At 40.8% G+C, this 10,518-nt stretch overlaps 1 protein-coding gene across 1 annotated transcript; it reads right to left on the bottom strand.

The window, feature by feature from the left end:
* Positions 1 to 935: 935 nt before the first annotated feature.
* On the bottom strand, positions 936 to 10,315 carry b3gnt2a (UDP-GlcNAc:betaGal beta-1,3-N-acetylglucosaminyltransferase 2a). Its single transcript, XM_083766171.1, has 3 exons — positions 10,034 to 10,315; positions 3,611 to 3,742; positions 936 to 2,407 (listed from the first exon to the last, which is right to left on the bottom strand). Exon 3 carries the CDS (start codon positions 2,384 to 2,386, stop codon positions 1,181 to 1,183), a length of 1,206 nt encoding a protein of 401 aa, XP_083622297.1. The 5' UTR covers positions 2,387 to 2,407; positions 3,611 to 3,742; positions 10,034 to 10,315; the 3' UTR covers positions 936 to 1,180.
* Between the last annotated feature and the right edge of the window lie 203 nt (positions 10,316 to 10,518).

A 10,518-nucleotide genomic window follows, 5' to 3' on the forward strand; every position in this document is an offset into this window, starting at 1 on the left:
CTATATCATACCTTGATACCTGGTATGTCACTTCATGAAAACACAATAAGAGCGAATAGTCGAATCAGACTACGAATATGTTATATCACTGATGTTCAGTAGTTAGTAGAACATGTGGTGCAGTAGTTGCACATTTCCCCAACAGAATGACATTCCTGCTGATCTGATCTCACGAGCACCTCTCCAACTGTGTGTTCCTCACTTTCATGTTGACATTAAATAATAAATATACAGACAGAGTGTAACCTATTCTCCCCAAACGCAATACTGTGGAAAATGTCTCTCGAGACAGACTGTGGGAAAGAGGGCGCTGTTTCTACGATGGGTTCTCAGAATGCATACAGTAAGAGCTGGGCGTAATTGAATGACTGAGTAGTTCTGTGGCAAGTGGTCTGCATTTATATAGCCTCTTGCTCCAAAGTGCTTTAAAATGTGTTACATTTGTGTGTGTGTGTGTGTGTGTGTGTGTGTGTGTTGCTCATGCTGCCACATCTGTATTTGAGTGCATGTGACAATTAAAATAAAGGTTTTATAAAGGTTTTTTTGTCCATGTACCTTTCACACTCACTTTCACACACCGACAGTAGAGGCAACCATGCAGAGCACCAACCTGCTCGTACGGTTTCACACAAATTCAGGAGGCACTGCCTCCTGAGCCAGCTGTTTGTCTTGTTTCAATAAGGGGTGCCCACGGTTTTTGATTCGAGAGCTACTTTCAAAAGGACCAGCTAAACAAGATCTATCCACTGAAACAATTATTATACCATTTCTGAAAATAGTTTAAATAGGGGGCTTTCAAATATTTGAAAGCCCAAGTCAAACAAATCTTCAGTTCATGTAAGTAAAGAGAAAAACAGATTGTTGTTGCAGTTACACAGATTTTTTTTTAGCAAGAAAGTAACTCTATTATTCTTGCCCAAGTACTGTACTGTAGATTTAACAATTCAATTCAATTTAACATTGAAGGCTACATTCACTGAAAAACGTCTCAAACGTGACTAATTAGATCTATTGGTAAAGAGAACACTTTGTTGCTTCTTAAGTTCTTTTCATCACTTCTGAACAATAGCCCAAACAGATATCTTAGAATTCAGTCTTTCACAACTGTAAAAGTTTAAAATGATTCCAATAACAATAGTATGTGTAACAAATGCAACTCCGCATAGATTGATATGAATGCTCACTGGCACTCTACATCGGGATCGGCGAGCCAAGACCATATCTGGATCATTTCCTGTGGTGTCCGACTGTGCACCAGCATTAGGCTCTTATAGATGCACGGGTTGTACCTGTACTTCTCCTCAATGCCAAAAGTCCTGAAGCCCTTGTGCTTTTCGGGGATGAGGCCCAGCTTTTTCAGACACATCCCTGTATAGACGTCATCAATAGGGTACAGTGCCACCTGTCCAGATATTGCACTGAGACGCAACGCCAGTTCGCCAGAATACAAGTACCCTCCACCGCCTGCGTAAGGCGGGTACTGTCCAACAAACACACTCTCCGGGATGAAGTACTTGAGCTTCGGGTCCCGGTGAGGGCCCGCGTTGTCGATGACATCACCTATGAACAGATCTTCAGCTCTGGCCTCTGGGAGACCTTCCAGGAAATCAATGATTTGCAGAGTGTTGACGAAGACGTCATCGTCAGCTTTCAGGATGTACTGCACTTGGGGACAGTGTTGGCTAAACCAATCCAGGAAAAGAACCTCCTTAAGGGTGAGGTTAAAAAAGGTATCCCTGTACTCCCATTGGAGGATGTCCCTGTGAAGCTCTGCCTCGTGCTCCAGCATCCACGACAGGTCAGGGAAGAAGTCGACCGATGTGGCACTTCCTAGCAGGAAAACCGTTACCACACCACGATTGGCTAAGACCCCCGCCCGCCCCCAGGATTCACGAATGGCCTGCCGCCGATCAAAGTGCGGAGCCAACGACTTGATAGCCAGCAGGAGGTAGGGTTTATTATCACATATGTGCGGTTGATTGATCAACATGGGGTAGGTCCTGCAATGCATGTGCCTTAGAAAGTCCTGAAAGCGTTGCGGTAATGTGTTGAAGTCCCAGATCTGAGTGGACACACGGCCGTCTGTCTCACAAGGGTTGAGGGGCGCCGTGTCATTCAGCCAATCCGGCAGGTCAAGGAGGGAGCTGTTGGAGAGGGCTGATGAGAGGATGGGGTTGAAAAAGAAATCCAGGTGCTGCTGTTCCTTGTTCCAGAAGGACTTGCTTAGCGCCTGTCTTCGCCAGAACCTCTTGGATGGAATCCGGACCTTTCGCCGATCACTCTTGTCCTGGCCCAGGTTCCGAGACACGACCACCAGGACGCAGATGAAAATGTTGAGTATCAATATCATGCAGATCACCCTGGCTTTCCTGCGGCTGGTGGGCATGTTGCCTCCTCCTTTCTGGGCCTGGAAAGAGAGAGGAACACGGGTTAAGATCATCGAAACGTGACAAGAAACAGTCAATCTGTCTGCCTCTAATGTTAGCACACTTACAACAGACTCAGAATAGAACATAGGTATATGTAGAAACATAGAAAGACTGGCTTTGTAAGAAGATGGAGATAAGAGTGTGGAATGTGTGGAAACAAATTGTGACCGTAGTCCTGCAGGAATGGGCCGATTCGCATATTTCCTACTCTCTCCTCTCTGACTTCAACAATGGCAGACAGGCATCATGGGATTCCATTTAGACATGCTCATGATACCAATTTACCAGCAGCATTAAGTCATGGCATATTGACTCCATACACACAAAGGTGCTCATGCATCTCAACACTAACCTTTTAAAGCTTTTAATATTATTATTAGATTTTTTTTATTGCATGATATTCATCACATTGGCATGCAATTCAATGTAAGGAATTCTAAAATAGCACTAGTGTAAATAAGTGATTTCTGAAACATGTGGGTCCTGACTAAGTGAGTTCACATGACCACGATAAGAAAATCCCAGCAGCTGAGAAAAAAAAACAAGGAATGAAGTTTAACCTCAAATGACATTGCACATTAAAAACATTAAACATCAACCAGCTTAAAATAGGAAACTTACAACACAACACAACAGAACTGCACTTTCTAACACTGTAGTGATTTTACCTAATGATGAAGATGAGATGGTTTTATGGTTAACACAATACAGTGATTTAAGCTGCCAAAGATTTGTGTGCAAAGAGAGAACATTTCTCTCTTGCCGAACCACAGTTGCTCTCTCCACTCCGTTCTCATTAAATACAAACGCCAGGCCAACTCAAAAGTGTAAGAGTGAAAAAAGAGTAAACTGTATGACGGATTCACGAATAGGAAATGAAGTCATCAGCACAAATACGTCGTATGTAACACTTTTACAGCAGCAGTGAAATAGGAAATAGACACATTTCAGTTCCTCTGTGTTTCTGACACACGAATGAGAGGTCACATTATGCACATCAAACCAACAAGTGTGAACTTTATACAGTAGGTTCTGTTTATACACACTTTTGCTTGATTGGGTCTAGATTGTTTAGCTTCTCTGGTTTCCAAATTTGCTAGTTCGTCCAAATTCTGACTTTAATCCATTTGATTAAAAAGGCTATTGTGTGTGTTTTCCAAATTGTGAAGACCTGGTTTTACCTGACTAGTGGGAGGGAGTTGCTTGGTCCGTTGTGTTTGCAGACTTCCCAGAGCTCTATTCAAGCCATGTGGTTGGCTGGTAAATGTCCCCAGAAGACGCAGGTGTGGGGGCCTGGTATGTTATCAAGCCATCTGGAATGAAGCATAATCACACTGCGAATCAGAGAGTACACACTACCACCATGTTTTATGTTCACCTTTCTGTAAAACTGGTAGTACAAACCAGGTCAAATGACCCGGAACATTATTAGATTTTTATTTTTAATGTTAGTAGTTACAGTTGAAGGACGGTACAGGTCAATACAAAAACTGCTACGAGGATGAAACCAGAAAAAGCACTAAGATTTTCAATTCATCAGAACATTTAAAGTACAAATTTACACTTCTATGATTTTTTTAATCATATATACAGTCAACTTTTGGTCGTTGTAATATGTGCTTTATAAATAAAGTTTGAGTTGAGTTGAGTTGAGTTGAGTTGAGTGGAGTACAATGGGACAGAAATTAGTCCTTGACCGTGATCTAGAGAATGGTTCTTACAGTAGGGGTGAATGGGCAAAAAACATGTAATAATAGCCTTGTTTGTTTTGCGAATATGAGATTCCATGTGTTTCACCCATGCCATTCTCGGACAGTGAACCATTGTGTTGTCCGTTGGATCAAATAATGTATCTATGTTCACATACAGTAGCAGCATGGCTCCAATTTGTAGTGGAAATACTTTCAATATTACTGTTTTATTAGGAGCATGAAAATGACATTTATGTGATCCAATTTCCAAATAGAGAGAACGAATTACTGTAGTAACAAATCGATTCCGGGGAATAAAAAGAAGGTTCAGACACATCACAAGTTAAACTAGAAATGCACTCTGTCGAGCTGCCAACTTGCGCTTTGCACACAAGTTAAGTATGCCATGAATGGCCTACTTGTGCGTGAGCAGAGCGTGCAACCTACTGCTGACTTGTGTCAACTTACTGTCCGCCAAAAGGTCTTTTGTCTCCCCTTTCTGAGTCCACCATGATGACCTCCAGATTGTATGTCAGGTGTCAAGTCTTGTTAGTGAGTCTCTGTCTTTGTCCCTTCTGAGTTATATGTCTTTATATAACTCAGAGATATCCACATAACTTTGAAACATAGATTGGTCGGTGTTGTCCCTCGGCCAATCAGGGACCACCGTTCTTACACACACACACACACACACACACACACACACACACACACACAGCCGATCACCCAGTCAATGAAACATACCATAGTTATGTCATCAAAAATACACAATCCCTGATTGGCTGAGCGACGCCACCGGCATACGCAGCCGAAAACAGTACTTTTTTTAATGACTAGCTGTTACTAAGGAGCCTCTCTTTGGAGAAGTTGAATACACCTGTCCAATGTCATTAAACATGAATGCCTTTATTGATGTATTAAATATGTTTTACTGCTGCACACCGGTGTCCTTGTATGAGTACAGTAGGTACAGTACATGACAAATAAACAGAATCTGGCTCTGATAAAAAAAGGAGGTGAAATTACTAGATTAGGCATGCCTGCACAGGTCTAACCTGTGCAGGCAAGGAGCCAGGTTGCAAACCATTATCTGTCAGTTAATGCTTATATGGCTGTGAAATTGAATATTGTACCTTCAATAAAGCTGCCTTTTATTTTAACCAATTAAGACCTGGCCAATTAAGACCCCCCATTAGAAAATATTTTGTGCCAGGGACAGAAAAGAAGGCTTGTGTAAAAAAGAAATCAAGACTTTCATAGTTTTCCAAACATTTTTCTCCAGAACTGTTATAAGTTATCCAATGTTCTAAATCCTAAGAGTTTTCTGAAAAACGTACAGTATGTTGACACAGATACCTCTCCATTGCCTTTAATGGTTTAACGTCCAATGAAACATTGGTGTTGCTAGAAGGGTTCACAGCCGCCCACAAACAGTTCAGAACATTTCATGATAATCCACCCATTCTGTTTTGAGATGGGCCATGGCTTGTGTGCAAGTGGATGTCTTAGCCTACGGGTGGTGCTAGACGAAAGGCCAACGAGTCACCAAAATCAGTAGGGATCATCCTCTGGGGGAGCAGGAAGTGGAAATCCCAGGAAATCCAGACAGTAGTTCTCTAGACATTGTTGTTTGGGGGCAGGGGCCAAAGTTGAATGGACTGAACGTTCAACCAATGGACAGACTGACTGACATAACCATCATTACCCTCATAAACCCTCTATCTATTGGCTACTTATTAGTATGGGCTTAGTATTTACTTAGTAAATATAACTTCAATTGGCTCTGTAGTTTATCCGCTCTTATCCTCTACTCCAAATCAGCTCGCAACGAAAAATTGCAGATCTACAAGCTCACAATGTTTGTACCGTATAATTATCAGCTACTTTTGCAAATGTTCCCCTGGAACAGGGATCCTAGGTTCAAGTGGTTAGTTAGAGCCCCAACAATTAATAGTAATAATAATATTACTTTAATAATAATTAAAAAGTAAGTAACTAAGCAAGTTTAACAATACTTTTATTTGTATAGCACTTTTCAAAACAATTTCCAAAGTGCTTTACAAAATCAAGCAAACACACAAGCAGCAACACACTGAGCAACACATTCCACCTTCCAGTGGAGTTGCGTTGCTAGGGAACAGCTTGGGTCCAACGTAAGCACTTTACTGTAAACCTAACCCTATATGTTGAACGGGATCCCCCAGGGCTCTAAACTAGATCTTCTAGTATTTCAACTCAAATACGAGAAGAAATAAGGCTTTAAGGGCTTTCACTGTTTAAAAATAGGATAAAGAAGGGAGAAAAAAAGAAACGAACAAAAAAAGCCTGAGTTACCATGTTAAAACCAGTGTACTGTAGATTAAATAAAAAATATAAGGAGATTTCAGCACAATTGATGAAAGGCACATGACTTGGTTTTGTTCAACAGTCTGACAGACAGTTGCTAGATAAAAACTCTGCCAAATTAAGTCTGGTGTTGTTGTGGCTCTTTATACTTGTGACTCTCCCCACTTTTCGCAGAACAGTTCATGAGTTCAATGAGTTAATTTGATGTAATCTACTGGACTGATATTCACAAACACTGCAAAAGGAAATAAACTTGGAACCATTTAGAATGTTTATATTAAGTAAGTCTGAAAAGGTTCAGATATTAATCAGTAAATAGAAGAGATTAAGAGCTAGCCTTAATCTAGCCAAGAGAAGGGATAAAACAAGAAAAGAAAATCAGGAAGCTATAAAATAGGCTAGATAATATCAAATCTAGCACAGGTAAAATATGGAAATAATGTGAAGATAAAACTAGAAAAAGTGCCCTTCTGGGCACAGGCATTCTTCCTCAGCCTAGTGGGAATATGCGTGCACAGTTTCATCGCAATCGGACGCTGCGTTGAGGAGTTGTGGCGATTTGTACAAAGCGGGCTACTCCTGAAAACTGTAGGAGCCAATCGTGGCCAATCAGGATGGAATATGAGAAATCAAACAAACCTGTCTTGATCACATGACTATGGAGATCATGTGTACCGATTTGCGTGAAATTTGGATAAAATCTGAAGGAGTAATAATAGAAAATGTGTTTTACATATGTCGGCCTCCTGGTGGCGCTATAAAGAGCAGATGTGAAAAATTCCAGACAAAGGTTTTTCCTTGGCCTCTAGGGAGTTGGCATACAAAGTTATCCACAGATCCGTGCAGTTAGAGGTAAAAAACACTTTTCGGCCAGTTATAGCGCCACCTTGAGGCTGAGTTGAAATTGTTCATGTGGCATTTCGTCCTCGGCCTAGTGGGAATGTGGGTGCACAATTTCACGGAAATCACGCGATGTGTTCATGATTTGCAGCATTTTGTTTGAAACTGAGCACTCCTGTGAACTTTGGAAGCCAATCTTAACCAATCAGGATGGAGTGTGAGAAATCTGTAGGTGTACTAGGTGCAAAAACTTGTTTTGCACAAAGCGGCCTCCTGGTGGCGCTATAACAGGCCGTTCTGGAAAGTTTGGGATGGACCGGGTTAACGGTGGCCGAGATTAGCTGCTCACGGACACACGGACGGACGGACACACACACACACGGACGGACGGAGTGCAAAACATACTCTCCCCCCATGCCTTCGGCCTGGTGGAGACAATAATCAAACAATAATAGCAGAAAATAAGAGCTATAAGAGATTTTTGCAACTAATATAGTGGAAATATTGGTAAAAGACATTATGTATAAAAGGTACATTTTAGTCTGCCATTTAGTCTGTCATTTTAGTCTGTCGTTGGTGAGTTAAATTAACACTCAGATTTTTGTTGTGTGAAATACATTCTATTATCGTGTGCTTTTGACCACACAATGTTGCAAACAATGAGTATCAAGTATCAACAGCAAGGTGTTACAGCTTCCTTTGTAGTCTAAGACTCTTGTTACAGAAATATACCAACAGAACTGGAACATCGATCTAAACCCTGGTGAAAGAGGGTTAGGAAGATGAGTGTGATCGACTGGCACCAGCAGCAGAGCAAAGGACACCTCGTCAGCAGCAGAGCTGTCAAATAATGATAAACACAAGTATTGTGTCCAACTGTTGAGTGTGAAATTGATATTAGCATGATCAACATACTTACTACCCTGGTGTCCAGCTTTGGCCATTTTTTGTGCTGGGTTAGTTCAGATTTTTGGATTTAAAGCTGTAGGAAATACTTGCCATTAATATAATAATAATAAAGCTTTATTTGTATAGCACCGTTTAAGAACCAGTCACAAAGTGCTTGCAAAGGTATTAATTGCAAAGGTAACTTAGTACTTAATACCTTTGCAACCACTATATTTATGGCAAGTATTTCCTACAGCTTTAAGTCCAAAACTCTGAAGTAACCCCTTTAATTGGCTAAGGACACACACACACACACACACACACACACACACACACACACACACACACACACACACACACACACACACACACACACACACACAGGCTGGGAGGGCGTTAAATAACTTAGGATTAATGTCGCTCTGGGAAACCGTGCAACAACAGACTAGCCTGTTATTGTACTAACAGTTAACCTAGTTCTGTTATCTATTACTTTCCATGTAATGTAATGATACGGGGCTTAAACTACTACTGTTACTGTATTACTCTGATTTGAAATATTAAACCTGAAAGTAGCTGTAGTCTTTCCCTTAAAATGTATTGAAGATTCCAGGTTTTAAAGCAACATATATAAATGCTGGAATTTGTGGAAAATAACATGGCATTAGTAGGCTACCTATGTTATAATTTGGCATTCTCATAAACAATAAATGTTATAGCAGATACATTTGGGGTGTTTGAACAGCTAAATTCCGACACACTAGTAAATAAAGTTTGTGATGTCAACAGTGCAAGAAGTCAACTCTGCTAAATTCAACCAAACTCTTTACAAATAGTCTACAAGGACAGGACACTTGGACAGGACACTGCAAATATTGCTGGTTTTGCATGCAAGAGTCAAGACATTTACGATGTATACATTTATAGGCCAATATTATACCAGTACAGTCAATTCTATCTGTAAAACTAAAGTACCGGTAACTTCCTCTACTCATGATGAATGCTGATTTTTCAGCAGAAGTTGAACCATTCATATTTTAAGGCAACAGATATTGTTGTATATGGGAATATGGACTATATTGTAAATATCTAAGTGTGTCTTATCTGCTGTTGACTGTTGCCCTAGCTATTATGTTGAAATCGAATCTGTGTGGTAGGCCTATCACCTTGGACTTTTTACTGCAGACTGCTTACACATGATAGTCATATTATCATATAGGAATATCAATTCTACCAGTGCATGTTTATAATGTTAGCACAAAATGTATTCTTTAGTAGTAGCCTGAAACGTCTTCAGAGCCATTCAGCTTGTGATCAGATGTGTTAATGTGTAGCGTTGTTGCATTATGTGTTGCTGTTACATAAATGTAAAATGTCCAACAAGTCTGATGTCTAACTTTGAGTTTACCTATCTCCAGCTGTCTGCTACACCCAATGATGATAATCAGAAACTACAGCTTTATAGAAAGTGTGTTAACTTCATAAGTGTAACATCTTCAGACAATCAAGTCAGGGCGAATTAATTGAATGTTAAACGAAAAACTACAAGCTATGCACCTTCTGCTTACTATATTCTGGTATGAAAACCCGTTGGGTTTTTCCTACACCTACGGAAGAAGGGGACTCTATAATACGTACTACCATGGCCAAATAAATGTTAACGGACATGCAGTATGAGAAAAGTTGACATAAGGTATAGATCACCTATTTTGCATGTTTTAAAACATGATTCGTGCAGTAGCGTGCGACCCAGATCATAATCAGGTAAAACCGTAAATCCACACCTTGTAGGCATTAGGCAGGACACGTGAGAAATTGAGAATATAACTGAAACTTTACCTGAATCATAAACGCTTTCTTTCTTCTGTCCATTCTGTTTCTGCAGCTCACAACCAGAACCTGGACCCTGCCTGTGGTTGTTGTATCATATCAGAGAGAGGATATTATGTCCGGTCATTCATTCTTAGTTGGAACTTGGTCGCCATCTAGGGCCATTTACGAGGCGAAAGAGCTTGCCGTTTTATGCTAAGAAATGTTTGTACAGTATAGGCAGACGCCAGACGGGCAGGGGCAGGGCATGCATGCGCACGGTGCTACAGTTCTTCTGTTGTGTGCGGTGACTCGATCCTCCTTGTAGTTGACGTAGCATGCCTCAGGGGCCGCTATATGTATCTCCTTTAGTTTTTATGCTGGTGGAAATTTTACTTTTACTTACAGTCCACTTGCCAGAATATGAACCAACCCAGGCATGTTGAGTAGGCGGCGGCCTACACCCTACACCAAAGTTTAGTGTTATAAATGTTGAGTATGGGTCCCCAGCGTAG

This window comes from Protomyctophum parallelum (genome assembly GCF_964188405.1).
Source record: "Protomyctophum parallelum genome assembly, chromosome: 5".
NCBI classification, from domain to species: Eukaryota; Metazoa; Chordata; class Actinopteri; order Myctophiformes; family Myctophidae; genus Protomyctophum; species Protomyctophum parallelum.

What these genes read in the sequence shown, in the direction of transcription:
- b3gnt2a (XM_083766171.1), bottom strand. Translation starts at nt 2,386, where the DNA reads ATGCCCACCAGCCGCAGGAAAGCCAGGGTGATCTGCATGATATTGATA.